This window comes from Phaenicophaeus curvirostris, chromosome 11 (assembly GCF_032191515.1).
Source record: "Phaenicophaeus curvirostris isolate KB17595 chromosome 11, BPBGC_Pcur_1.0, whole genome shotgun sequence".
Lineage (NCBI taxonomy): Eukaryota > Metazoa > Chordata > Aves > Cuculiformes > Cuculidae > Phaenicophaeus > Phaenicophaeus curvirostris.
Window position 1 is genome coordinate 4,650,189 of NC_091402.1, and position 14,803 is coordinate 4,664,991.

At 38.4% G+C, this 14,803-nt stretch overlaps 1 protein-coding gene across 1 annotated transcript in view; it reads right to left on the reverse strand.

Annotated features, from left to right (window-relative positions):
* Positions 1–14,803, reverse strand: part of CFAP20DC (CFAP20 domain containing) — a 77,448-nt gene that overhangs the window by 42,028 nt on the left and 20,617 nt on the right. Inside the window, exons 7-11 of the mRNA XM_069865674.1 lie at positions 13,086–13,242; positions 11,342–11,506; positions 5,676–5,812; positions 3,739–3,931; positions 1,818–1,958 (exon numbers count right to left, since the gene is read on the reverse strand). Of these exons, the coding sequence (XP_069721775.1) occupies positions 1,818–1,958; positions 3,739–3,931; positions 5,676–5,812; positions 11,342–11,506; positions 13,086–13,242 (793 nt within the window). The remainder of the gene's footprint in view (positions 1–1,817; positions 1,959–3,738; positions 3,932–5,675; positions 5,813–11,341; positions 11,507–13,085; positions 13,243–14,803) is intronic.

A 14,803-nucleotide genomic window follows, 5' to 3' on the forward strand; every position in this document is an offset into this window, starting at 1 on the left:
TTCTAGCATTAGATAGGGACCCCGGTGCTCTAGACAGAGCAAGAAAGACAATGATTCCTGCCTCAGAATCCTCAAAATTCAGGTAAATGGGAAGTAATTTAAAAATTCCCCAGAAGGCTCTACTTGCCTGAGCATCTTGCATCTTTTTCAGGCAAATTATGAAACCCATAATAGCAGTTGGGGATTACTAGCACTGTCATAGCATATCACAGAATCACTAGGTTGGAAAAGACCTCTTAGATCATCAAGTCCAACCATTCCTATCAAACACTAAACCATGCCCCTTAGCACCTCATCCACCGGTGCCTTAAACACCTCCAGGAAAGGTGACTCGACCACCTCCCTGGGCAGCCTGTTCAGTGCCCAATGACCCATTCCGTATAAAATTTTTTCCTGATGTCAAGCCTGAACCTCCCCTGACAGAGCTTGAGGCCATTCCCTCTCGTCCTGTTCCCTGTCACTTGGGAGAAAAGGCCAGCTCCCTCCTCTCCACAACCTCCTTTCAGGTAGTTATAGAGAGCAATGAGGTCTCCCCTCAGCCTCCTCTTCTCCAGGCTAAACACCCCCAGCTCTCCCCAGTTCCTTATGAGGAACAGCCGTTCCTCGTAAGACCTGTTCTCCAGCCCCTTCACCAGCTTCATTGCTCTTCTCTGGAATCGCTCCAGGGCCTCAACATCCTTCTTGTGGTGAGGGGCTCAGAACCGAACACAGGATTCGAGGAGCGGTCTCACCAGTGCCGAGTACAGAGGGAGAATAACCTCCCTGGACCTGCTGGTCACGCTGTTTCTGATACAAGCCAAGATGCCATTGGGCCTTCTTGGCCACCTGGGCCACTGCTGGCTCATGTTCAATTGCTGCCAACCAACACCCCCATGCCCATCTCCTCCAGGCAGCTTTCCAGCCAGACTTCTCCTAGTCTGTAGCTGCCCAGGGTTGTTGTGCCCCAAGTGCAGGACCTGGCACTTGGCCTTGTTAAACCTCGTGCCACTGGTCTCACCCCAGCGGTCCAGCCTGTTCAAATTCCTTTGAAGAGCCTCCCTACCCTCCAGCAGATCAACACTTCCTCCCAGCTTAAAAAAGATAAGACATAAGAGGTTCTAAACACCCTAAAGAGTAAACAAAATAGAAGAAAACTCACAATGTGAAGTAAAATTTCTTGGGTCAGTTTTTGGTAGATTTCAGTAGTCTTCCTGTATTACAAGCCGTTGCTTTTGCATTTTAACAGAAATTAACTCCTTCAGAGACAAGGGATTTTTTTTTTTTTCCCATAAGACTGTACTTTCCAGACACATGAAAAGCAAGTTGATTGACACTGTATGATAAAAAATACTGACACCTTTGGGCAGACAGGTGTGAAAGGGGAAAAAACCCCATAAGCCAAGATGTTTTGATGTGAAAATTCTGCACCGAACTTCAAAAACAACTCCCAAACCCCTGATTTATATAGGTACCTTAATTAACATCCTAAACTTTTATCTAGAACAAGTAAAATTTCTTATTCATTTGATGTTTGGATACTTTAGCATTAAATTTAATAGGGATTTAAAGAATAAATTATTTTTAGTTCTTTCCCTTTAATCATAAGAGCATGGAATTTTTCTTTTTTTATTCATTTAGTGCTCTGGTTCTCTGCTTAATCCTGGAAATCTTTATCAATGCTCAAAGCAATTCTGTGGCAGGGTGATCGATGTCCATAATCCCCTCCAACACAGACATTTCTATTTTATGAGAATTGCTTCTGGGTCCTTTGAAATTTAAAATATAGTCCCCCACCCCGCACAACCAAGGGGTAAAATAACATGAAATGCGCACTGTACCACCAGTTATGTTCCTTTCGGCTGTATATTCTAGGGACAATCTCATATGACTGTTCTTTCCTGCTGTTGGCCCTTGTGGGGAGGCAAGCTGAAAATCTCTTCTTCCACTCTCAGAGGTTTTCTGATTCTGAACTGTAGAGTCTGAAACACAAGTCCGAAGCTTATGAAATGCCTGTGAACACTCATATTGTGTGCTCTTCTGACTTGAGGCACGGAAAAACAGCAGACTGAGCACTTTCCTGGGATAGGAACACCTTCCAAACAGCATGGGACTCTTGTAGGGCAACAGGAGTATGACAGCCATAAGAAAGTAAAAATTTCACAGAATCACCAGGTTGGAAGAGACCCACCGGATCATCGAGTCCAACCATTCCTATCAAACACTAAACCATATCCCTCAGCACCTCGTCCACCCGTGCCTTAAACACCTCCAGGGAAGGTGAATCAACCACCTCCCTGGGCAGCCTGTTCCACTCCCCAGTGACCCTTTCTGTAAAGAATTTTTTCCTAACGTCCAGCCTAAATCTCCCCTGGCGGAGCTTGAAGCCATTCCCTCTTGTCCTGTCCCCTGTCACTTGGAAGAAGAGGCCAGCACCCTCCTCTCTACAACGTCCTTTCAGGTAGTTGTAGAGAGCAATGAGGTCACCCCTCAGCCTCCTCTTCTCCAGGCTAAACAACCAGAGCTCTCTTAGCCGCTCCTCGTAAGACCTGTTCTCGAGCCCCTTCACGAGCTTTGTTGCTCTTCTCTGGACTCGCTCCAGAGCCTCAACATCCTTCTTGTGGTGAGGGGCTCAGAACTGAACACAGGATTCGAGGAGCGGTCTCACCAGTGCCGAGTACAGAGGGAGAATAACCTCCCTGGACCTGCTGGTCACACCGTTTCTGATACAAGCCAAGATGCCATTGGCCTTCTTGGCCACCTGGGCACACTGCTGGCTCATATTCAGTCGGTTGTCAACCAACACACCCAGGTCCCTCTCCTCCTCGCAGCTTTCTAGACAGACTTCTCCTAGCCTGTAGCACTGCACAGGGTTGTTGTGCCCCAAGTGCAGGACCCGGCATTTGGCCTTGTTAAACCTCCTGCCGTTGGACTCTGCCCAGCGGTCCAGCCTGTTCAGATCCCTTTGCAGAGCCTCCCTACCCTCCAGCAGATCGACACTTCCACCCAGCTTAGTGTCGTCCGCAAACTTGCTAAGGGTGCACTCGATGCCTTCATCCAGGTCATTGATGAAGACATTGAACAAGGCTGGACCCAGCACTGAGCCCTGGGGAACCCCACTTGTCACTGGCCTCCAGCTGGATTTCACACCATTTCCCACCACTCTCTGGGCCCGGCCATCCAACAAGTTTTCCACCCAGGAGAGTGTGCGCCTGTCCAGGCCAGAGGCTGACAGTTTCTCAAGCAGAATGTTGTGAGAAACTGTGTCAAAGGCTTTACTGAAGTCCAGGAAGACCACATCCACAGCCTTTCCCTCATCCAGCAGCTGAGTCACTTTGTCATAGAAGGCGATCAGGTTAGTCTGGCAAGACCTGCCTTTTGTGAACCCATGTTGACTAGAAACACTAGGTATGGAAGAAGAGCAAACCACAGAAGTTACAAAACCGAGGCTTTCAAGTCTTTAAAATAACCAAGAACTATGCAGCAGCCCAGTTACACACACAGCATGAGGGAAAGTGGAATATGTGCACAACTTGTGGCTACTGCCAGCAGGTGGTGAAACGACGTTGAAACGCTGCTGAGACAATGAGCATATAGGTCATAGAGGAAAATAAGACGTGATTTAATAGAAATGTCCTGAACAACTAATAAGGTAGATAAAGGATTCAAAAGACAGAACTGTTTTGCATTCTGAAGTCAGAATCATGGAAAAACATTGGCAGTTTGTGAACTCTTCACATATTCTTTGCTTTATGCTCTTACCATTCTGATATGTATCTTTAGTTGTTTGGTGAGCATTTCTTTTGTCTCCTTGATGTAAAAAATCATTCCACGGCGAGAACGATAGCTCTAATCTCTCAATGTCTTGTACGGATTTTGTTCCCTCTCCTGAGCTTCGGCAAGATCTATTAGTTTTGCTACCATGAGTCTTTGTTACCTTGGAAGACACTATTTTCTTAATGAAAAAAAAAAAAACTTAACAGATTTCAAAATACTCAAAGGTAAGCACACATTCTGAATTAAGCTGATTTCTTTAATAGATGTTCCCCATTTTTTTTGTAAAATTTTTTTCAGGAAACTTTATGGTAGATACAGTTCTGTGTGGTATCGTCAATCTTTACAGTCTACAAAGTTCATCCAATGAGTGAAAAGAAAACAAGACAAAGAAAACAAAACAATGAAATTCCCTATCTGGAGAAAAAGACAGCAAAGCTTGTGGCTATTCTACACCTCAGAAGGAGTTCTTTCTTCTTTCAAGAAAGGAATCTTATTTTATGTCTTAGCATTCAATTGATTTCCTGCAGAAGAGTCTGCTTCCTTCGGCTGGATCCATTATTCACAGTGTTAAACTGGGAATTATAGCCATAGAATCATACAATCACAGAATAGTTTGGGTTAGAAGGGACCTTAAAGCCCATCCAGATCCACCCCACCCTGCCATGGGCAGGGACACCTCCCACGGGATCAGGCTGCCCAAGGCCCATCCAACCTGGCCTTGAACACCTCCAGGGATGGGGCAGCCACAGCTTCCCTGGGCAACCTGGGCCAGGGCCTCACCACTCTCATCATGAAGAAATTCCTCCTTATGTCTAGTCTAAATCTGCCCCTCTCCAGTTTATACCCACTGCCCTTCGTCCCATCACTACAAGCCTTTGTAAACAGCCCCTCCCCAGTTTTCTTGTACCCCTTCAGGTACTGGATGGTTGCTATAAGGTCTCCTTCTCAGCCTTCTCTCCTACAGGCTGAACAACCCCAACTCTCTCAGCCTGTCCTCATATAGAAGGTGCTCCAGCCCTTGGTTCGTCCTCGTAGCCTCCTCTGGACCTGTTCCAACAGCTCCACCTCCTTCCTTTGTTAAGGATTCTACGACTGGACCCAATACTCCAGATGAGGTCTCACAAGAGAGGAATAGAGGGGCAGAATCCTCTCCCTCACCATGCTGGCCACGCTTCTTTTGATGCAGCCCAGGATACAGTTGGCCTTCTGGGCGGCAAGCGCACATTGCTGGCTCATCTTTCCCAATCAGATTCCCAAAACCTGCATATTGTTTGCTGGTGGAGCAACATAAATTGTTTTCCCTGCACTATCGTAGGGTTGACTACTGTCGACAGAGTGCATCAAGATACAGAGTTCCTGCCCGGCATCATAGCTCTCATCATAAGGAAAATTATTTACATAAATATATACAAAATTACCAGGAGTCCAGAAGAAAAAAAAAAAAAAATCAGAAAAACAAGAATGGTAGGAAATTGTAGAGTAATTTTAGTAGGAAAAGACCTCTGTAGGCCTAATGGCAAAGTCAGATCAGCATGGCAACACCTCACTTTATTGTCACACCCAGCCAGAGCTTCCCTGCAATCTGAGCTGGCTGCCTCTTGTCCTTTCACTGTGCGCCTCCTGGATTAAACTGGGTTTATTTTCTTTACAACCCTGCATTGGTCGAAAAAAGCAACTAGATTCTGCCTTGGCCTCCTCTTGTGTGCACTGAGTAAACCCACATCATGTGCTGTAGCCACTTGAGTGCTGACTGGCCTCCCCTGGACAGGACGTGTCTCCCACCCTGGGAGCCCACGGCTGAGCACAGCGCTCCAGAGCCAGCCTCACGCCAGTTCTGAAAGCTGCTTCATCGGACTCCACTGCCTGCTAGTATCTGTCCCTGCAGAAATGCAGCAATTTTGTTGTGATCTAAGCCTTCTTACCTCTCCAGAAACCCTTCTGCTGACTCTCCTGTTTGAAGATGGAGGCGGCCCAAGGATCTTGGATCCAAATGCAATGTGTGATACATCCTGAGTTTTACTGCTGGGTATCCTGCCTTGTCCTCTATTGACCAAGCTGCCTAAGTTAAGCAAAAAAATAATAGTTTTAAACAAAGTACTGACAAAGAATAAATGTAATCCTTTCTTCAAGTCAGCTGAAATGAAAGAATTATGAATATTAAACTTGTAAAAATAACGATGTTGCTTTATAGCACAGCCCCTAGAAATACACAAGAATAGCAAATGCACATTCTATAAAAGTGTATCAACATACAAGCTAGAAACTTCTGGTCTATTATATAGGCATATTTCTAACCTTGTTGCTTCAAAGATTTATTTTTAAAGGGGCTATTTATAAACAACAAAAAAATTAGATTGCATTATTTCTTTAAAACTCCAATGAAAAGCTAACTTCTGACAGGAAGAAAAAACAACTCTGATTAATAAATAACAGAATAAATAAATAATAACACAAGAAACCTGAGGCAAGAGTGTCAAGGTATCACTCAAAGCTCAGAGGAGAACTATTTACGCCTAGCTTGCTTTATGAAATTACTGAATCTCCTGTTTTACCAGGGCTGAGCCGCAATATTGCAAACATACTTTATTCCTGTTAAAATGCTCTACTTCTTTCATTACTTATTTTTACTGTTTAAAACATTGATATATTTTTATAAGTCTTTTCAAGCACAGAAAACACCAACCAGCCTGCAAGACAAATAAAAAGTAAACATAGAATGCAGGTGAATAATCTAAAAAAACTTAAAAGGGAAGGACTTCGAAATGGTTACGAATTCACTTTATCAGCAGGGTTGCAGGATCGCACATAAAATCTATTTTCTTGTTTTTTTAGTTCAAGATTGCCTGTGAATTTTCTTTTCCAGAGCTGATAAAAAATGTATCTTCACATTAATTTATAGTTAAAATTTACAATGTCTGAAGATTTCTTTCTTGCTACAACTTCAGTGTGAATTTGCTATCTCACTTTAGAGATCCGACACTTTCATAAAGCAATAAATAGAAAAAAAATGTTTTATTGAGTCTCCTAAGCATTTTTTATGGAATTATTTAATCTTAATTGAAGACTAGCTTTATTTCCCATGTCATCAAGGAAATAAAAAAAAAATCATACATTAGTCACCAAATATCATAATTTACTGTATTAATAAGCACAAAAGAAGCCACTTTCTGCCATTACCTTCTCCCCTTTTTCCACTGTGACATTTGGTGGCTGCTAACAGCTGCCATTTCACAGGATGAGATGACCTGTCTTGGTTTAACATCAATTTCTTTAATTTGCTGACTACCTTGAGATGTTGTTAGCTCCAATTATAAAAGCTGATTTGCATGAAAACCTCTCTTTATGACAACATTCATTGACTGCAATTAATTACCTACATCTACACATAACAGCATGTTGTTGGCATAATGAAACAGTACGTGTAATTAAAAGTGGATAATACTAAAAATAATTTGGGCTTTTGATTATCAAACAAACAAAAAGTTTAGCAGAGAAAAAGAACATTTTCCAATTAAAATGCACTTAAACATACCAAAGCCTCCATTTTCAAGAAGGCTAACTGCCAAATTTGAAAAACATGTCTGGAAAAACACATCCTATGTTCCTAAGATGGGACTAAAAACAAAGGATAAACGTTAAACTGAAGGTACGTTTCATCCAGGTCAGGGATGTTACCATTAATTATTTTTCTATGTAAACCTCAGGGCTACACATCTTTGTAGCGTGGATGGTAAAACCTGAGTCTTGTTTTACACAAACATTCATTTTTCTGTTTAGATGTATCATTCACACTGTTGTACACATCTAAGTTCTATAGTATTTTGACGACCCAGCCAAGAAGTATTGATTTTTGAATATAGTCACTGAGAAACTTTATTTCAGTCTCCTCTGTTATTTCAAAAGCAAACTAATAATCAAACTTCACAACAGAACCTTGGCTTGAGTACTTGTAGGGCAATAATACTTGAGAAATATTATTTGCCCTTTAATATGGGAAAAAATATAAAAAATGTTTTTATATAAAAAATGGTACTTGCATATAAAAAAACCTGAATGTAATTGAAGTAAATAAATGTATGAAGGGTCTTACTCTAAGTGAAAATTTACCCTCCATCCCATTCATTTCAGCTGCTGTAGGACAGAAACTGCCATTACTCAGGAGCTCTATCAAGAGAGATTAAAAAATTAAAAACTTGAAAAAGCACCAGCACGGTAGTTTCACATGGATGATAAAAATCTTTGGTTTTTTCATATTCTGGAGGAAGCAGAAGAAAAGATTATAAAGTACTTACTTAAACCTTTCATATTATCAAGGTTTTCCTCAAAGAAATACTTCTTTCAAAGTCTGTTTTCTTTAGAAATTCATAAGATGCTACACCTTAAACTGTATTCTTGGCTATTAAAAGTCTTGTCACAGTATTAAATATCACCAGTAGCTATCTTTCCCTGTAATTTATCTTATTCCTTTGGCCAATACTTTGCCCGTGTATTACCAGAGCATATTAACAGAAATGGTGGAAATGATTATTCACTGAAATCAAACACTGAAGATGAGAATCTTCAAGACTGAGAAAGTACTAAAACCAGTGGAATAAAAATGCATCTTCCTTACCTTCAGCACCACTTCTAACACCTCCTACGCTGGTGAAGATGTATTGGAAATGGATTCTTTATCTAATTTGCTTGTTCAGACCCACTTCTAAGCTACTTCAGACGTACTTCTTTCTCAAAAGATGTTCTGCTACCCAGTTTAGCATGATGAATCAATGGATCATAAAAGGTGGCACAAAGTAAGGGAAAAATGAAAAACCTTTGGAAGACACTGCAGTTCTTCTACAGGCCAAATAAAAGACTAAGTTGTATATTATATGGAAATCAATAATAACATATAAAAAGAGTAGAGGACAGAGGTTACCTACAAACGGGGATTTCACCTGTATTTTTCTGATGTCTAGCAGTAAGAAGTTTATGTCTGTCTCAAGTTTAATATGAAAACAATAATCAATTCAACATTTTAAAAAGGAATTAATTATCAGTTCTCCACAAAGGACATGAATCACAGCACAAAACATTCTCATTTTAAAATCCATTCTAACCCTTCTTTTTTAAGAAGAGCTGGCACATATTCTGAGATATTTATTGTTGCAAATGGATTTACAGAACAACTTTTTTTTGTTTATGTAAGTACATACAAGTTATTTGCAAGTGGATTTACATGAACAGCAATATCCTGGGAGTGGGGAAATGAAATTTTTGGGATATGTGTGGAATTCTAATTAATGAAATGTACAATTAATGAAAAATAAGGGTTTTTTTAAACACTGATTTATTTCCTAATTGGAAATGTAGCCAATGACTTCAAAACTCAATAACTGACTAAAAAAAAAAAGACTTTGTTTAAACAGTAGCTGATAAATTTATTTCATTCTTTACAAAGTTACCTGAAATTGCATTTTTAAGACACCTACTGTTTATGAAAGATTTTTCAACCACAGGATTCAATTAATTAACGCAAAATCTCTGTCTCTTATTCTACTACTGCTGTTTAATGACAATCTTGCATTACAAGATTGTTTTAATGTTTTACTCATCACTTTCAATCAAAACATTCTCGGCTGTAAAGACATTTCCCTTAGTGAAATTTTGCTCTTGACTTTACTACAGGTGGAACACAGTGCAGTTTAAAGCAAAATGGCAGCTTCAGTAAGAAGCAGGCAGTTGTCTGACCCAAGCCTACTTAAGCAATTTGACGAATTCAAGTCTTGCCCTTTGCTTCTACAGTTCAGTCTCTACTGATTCTTGGCTTACAAATCTCAGGCAGGCAGACATGTCAATTCAAATACAAACCCACAGTAAGTGCTATTCCAGCACAGGCCAGTAATCTGTTGAACATCCAGTTCCAAACAATGGCCAAAGCTGAACGTTTCAGAAATGGCACAAGATCATTCCAGTAGGGATTTATGAAATAATCTGCCTCCAACAAAGCTCTTAAAGTAAGGCTGTAAAAACCTGGAAGCATAAGATTAATTTTTCCCTTCACACTTTTACTGGTGCTAATTACGATGATGTGGACATTGCTCTTACCCACTTAATGACCAGCTGGTTTTGGAATCATGCAAACTTTTTTACTTCACCAGCTTACTGTAGCAGTAGATTCTAAATTTTAATCATAGCCTGTGTAACATTGTATTTTCTTTAATCAGTTTTTAATTATCAACTGTACGATCACATCAAATGTCTTGAGTTTGTGCCATGAGATAGGAAAGCAGCTTTTATTGAACATTCCTTGCATCATTAGTTACTTTTTGAACTGCCTTAAGCCAATTTTTGATCTTCTCAGAATATCTTCACGCTAGAATTTTCATTCATAATGCTTCTCTCTGAATCACTTCTGTCTGTAAAATATTTTCTGGGACTATTTGATAATGTATAAATTATTTCAGATAATAACACAAAACTGGTTTATTTAAAGGCCTGATACCTTTTCCATTTCATATGAATTTTAACTTCCTGCTACCCACTACCTTAGTTTTTGTTTAGTTGGTTTTTTTTAACATAGATACATATTAATCTGACAATTCTACTGAGCTATCTATGGTGATGATAGCCTTCATTCCTTCAGTCATTTAATTCTGACTTTAAAGCTTTAATGTAGTTAACATTTCTTCCCAACGTACAATCCTTTGCATTTATCGAAGCTAGATATGGCATGGTATTATGTCACACATTTACCTATTACAGTGGTCCCCAGCTCAGAATTTTTCACAAGGGCCACAAGAAAAAAGCAGTAAACTGAAATTTTGTTTACCAAAATAGGACGTTTTCTGCATGCTACCTGCTCTGCAGTTTTTTTCATGAAAAAGTTCATGAAGGGCTGCCCATCTTCCAAGTTTAAAACTCTGAAGACCCACTCTGCTAGCCTAGTAACTGTAGCACGTGAAAACTTTAGTCCCACATTACTCCCTTCTCTTTTGAGATTATTCATAACTATAATAAACAATACAGAGCCTAGAATGAAAAACTTCTAAGGCTTCCTGCTGTCAGCCTTCAGCTACAACAAAAATTTAATGTCTGATCCTCTGTTTGCTTTCTGCCTTCTAGTTTTTATCCAAGTCAACAGTTTCTATCCTGACTGCCTAGCTTCTTTGATAAATCTCTCCTATGCAATGCAGTCAAAGTCTAAATTATGCGTTTTATTATCTTCTAGGATACAGAAATATTTAAATAAATCTACAACACCAATAAGACAAGATTAACTTTTCCAGAGAAAACACTGAGGAGACTACGTGGGGTCATATTGCTAGGAGAGTTTCATTAGTGGAAAGATACTTTAAAGGAAGTGTAACTGAACGGCTACACTTCTATGTACATTCAGAAGACATACCTCAAATATTGTTATTATAATCCCACGCTTGACCTAGAACTGTTCAGGCTGAGTCTCTAGAAGAGTCACACGTCCATGTACTCATGTCATTAGAGCTGTGCAAGAGTTGTCACTGCAGCTCTTACATGTGCTTTACCAAAAAAATTCACTATTTGCACGCAGACGGTAAAGAACATCTTCACACTATTTTAATAAACAGAATACCTGGTTCTTGCACTGTTAATGGATCCCTTCTGCATTTTATTTCTGCCTTGCGAATATCAGTCAGGTTCAGCACTTGTGTAACTTGTGGCACGTCTGTATTTAGCTGGCAGGTTCGAGGAATAATATCGGTGGACTTACATGGCATAGATGGAACACCACACATAGCTAGAATCAAAAAACATGGGCTTTACTTCTCTCAGATGACACAATAGAACTAAATTTGACTTACACTATTTGTATAGTATAGATATATTCTAGTTCATACATTTACAACCATTTAATAGATTATGGTAATTTGAAAAAAATTGCTGCAATTGTTCACTTTTAAGACAATGGGGGTGTAAACTTGAAGATGATATTGCTTATTTTTTTAGTCAAAGAAATCTGAATACATTTAAACTAAGAAATACCCTGGAACAGCCACAGTAAATTAGCTCCTTTGATTTGGCAAGTGAACACACAAAACAATCACAAAATACATTCATTTTTATTAGAATGCAGCTTTAATTCTAATACTGATACATTGATTTTTAGACAAGCTGAACATCTGAAAATGGTATTGATAACTGTTGGACTGAAGCAGTAAATAAAGAAGTCCCATATATGCATATAAAGAATTGAGATCCTGATAGAAAAAATCAACTGTCCCATGTTATTTTTCAGTAGTGGACATGCTTATTTAACTAAATTAAGCACTAGTAAACATTTTTTCACCAAGCAAGTACATTACTTACCACTTTAAGACAATACTTAGTGACAAAATACTCCTATATAACCTCAGAATTACTATGGAAAACAGAAACTAGGGATATATCAAGCTTTTACGTCTCAATATCATGGGGCAGAGAAGACCAATTCTTTCCCTTTCTATCTCAATGATCTTGCATAGAAATATATTCTTAGTAGATGTGGCTTCTTCTTGCTATCATTTTATGAATGCCAAACACTGTACATGATCTGCTAATACAGAATAACACACATAGTGCACTTGAAATCACTACTTCTACCACCAAGGAAGTCTGCTTAAACAAAGAACTTAACCCTCATTAGAAGTTGCAATGTCATTGCATTCAGTGGAGCTCAATCATCTGAGAGGAAATAAGCTTTATCAAATTATGATTGTTAATTTGTTAACTAATAATAACAAAAAACCTGCTATTGTTTTTCTGTAATTGGGTATGGGATTTTTTTAATGCAGCCAAGCCTTGAGCAGTAACATAAATTTAAGACTTACCTAGATAAGAAAGTTTGTAAACACAGAGAAAATATTAATGCCCATGAGCTGTGTAATAATCATAGAATTGATAATCCAATAATTAAAAGTGCAGTATTTTACCACACATACAGTTTCTTAAAGCTGCCTACTAATTATGTTAGCTACATTTTGGAATTCTGGAATTAATTTATAACATTCATGCACTTTTCAGAAGCTTTAGAATGGAAGAGAGAAAACAATGCATTAACAGAACTAAATTAAATTAAAGCCAGGGTGGCCTCTAACTGCAGAGTTTTATTTTGAAAATTCAACAGATGCTCTCTGTAATCATTTTTTGAATTACTATGTTTTTCCAACATCACCAACAAAAAAAAAAATAAGTAATCACAATTGGTTTAAGTTTCCCAAACAGCAGATACATTTTGTTACACTTGAAATACTTTCAAATTGCCAATCTGATGATTAAGGAGCTTTTGATTCTATAATATTAACAGTTATGACTAAGACTAAATAGTAATTATAACAGACCATCTTCCTCAGGTGTATCTTGAGGCTTGGATTTTAAAGTGAAGATCTTTCTCAATTTACAGCTAGCTGAAATAATAATTCCATCCAAAGACTGGAAGACAGCTCCTCTGAATATTTCACTGGTGAATCCTACCAAGTCAATACACATATTGCACCACTAGAAAAGAGAAACAATACTCTGTAATAAAATCCAAACAATAATCATTGCAGGAGAGTATTTGTGTACAGTTCCTATAAATGAAGTCCCTGTGGAGTATTAGATTCTTATAGGCTGTGACTCAGAACACAGGACATTTCGATACTACAGAAACCTATTGCTGTATTTGCAGTTACAATTATTTATACAAACAAACTGGTACATGCCAGCCCAGGTGAGCTCTGTTAGCTGGCATATTCACAATAAGTTCTGCAGTTATCTCCAAGTATCTACCTGGTGAGAAAGTATGTTTATTGAAGGTTTTCTGGGGGAAGAAACTGTTATTCAATATTACTTTGCAAGTTACAGTTACAGCAGCTTAAGGACTCCTAAAGCTATAGGCTGGAGATTCTTTGACGATTTCTTTCCGAGACTCATAAAAAAAGACTCTCCAAAGCTTTCACCTCTCCCACAATGAAAACTATCAGGCAAATTTCTAGTATGGACAATACTCCAGTGTATCAAAAAAATCTTAAAAGTACTCATTGTTTATAATAAGCGTTATCCATTCCTGTTAACATATTTCCAGAAGACAAATCAGATAATGACAAGTGTCTAGGTTGCTAAGATCCTACTTAAATATGTTTTAATTCTCAGTAGATGATTATTCCATTTGTTTCAGGAAGCACCATTAGAAGACACCTGGAGGTGTTCAAAGCCAGGTTGGATGGGCCTTGGGCAGCCTGATCTAGTGGGATGTCCCTGCAGGGGGGTTGGAACTAGGCGATCTTTAAGGTCCTTTCCAACCCAAGGTATTATATGAAAATCAACATGAATGTGCTACGCTCACCCGCACTATTCTACTAGCTCTTTAATTCTCTCAGTTTCAAGGTTTTTTTCCATTTAATTCAACACTTCCATATTATTGTTTTTATAATACACATACCAGCAGTTACAGGTAGCTGTGTTGCACATGGACCATATTACAATTCCATTATCATCCAAGGAAAAAAGACTTTTCATGTCACAACCAGAAGAACTAACAAAGCATGTTTTCTTGTGGCTTTTTATTTTCCATTTATAGCCTTTGATGTTTAAAAACCACATACACTTACAGCTGTGATGCTCAATCAGAATCAAATTTTAGGAAGAAAGGAATACTTGTTTTAAAGACACCAAGCAATAGAATGGAGTATGTAATATTAACTTATAACTGCTATTTCTATTACTGAAGTTGAAAAATAGCACCTTTGTAAGTATACAATATAAAAATGTAAACTACCTTCTACTGATAGAAAAAACAACATATTATATCCTTATTCACAACCAATTATACTGATAATAATGACCATTTTGTGTATACAAAAAGTTAAACTATTAGAGCCATGAAAAAGATCTAAGAAGATATATATTCAGATATACTGAGAAATACAGACCTACTCTTTAAAGTCGGGCAAACATTAAGGTTATTAAAATATTTTGTCACAATAACTGATCAAGACATTTAGACAGATCTCTGATTAATTTTTTATTATCTATATTAAAATACATAACTGAAGTTTGCATCCTGATTGAATTTAAC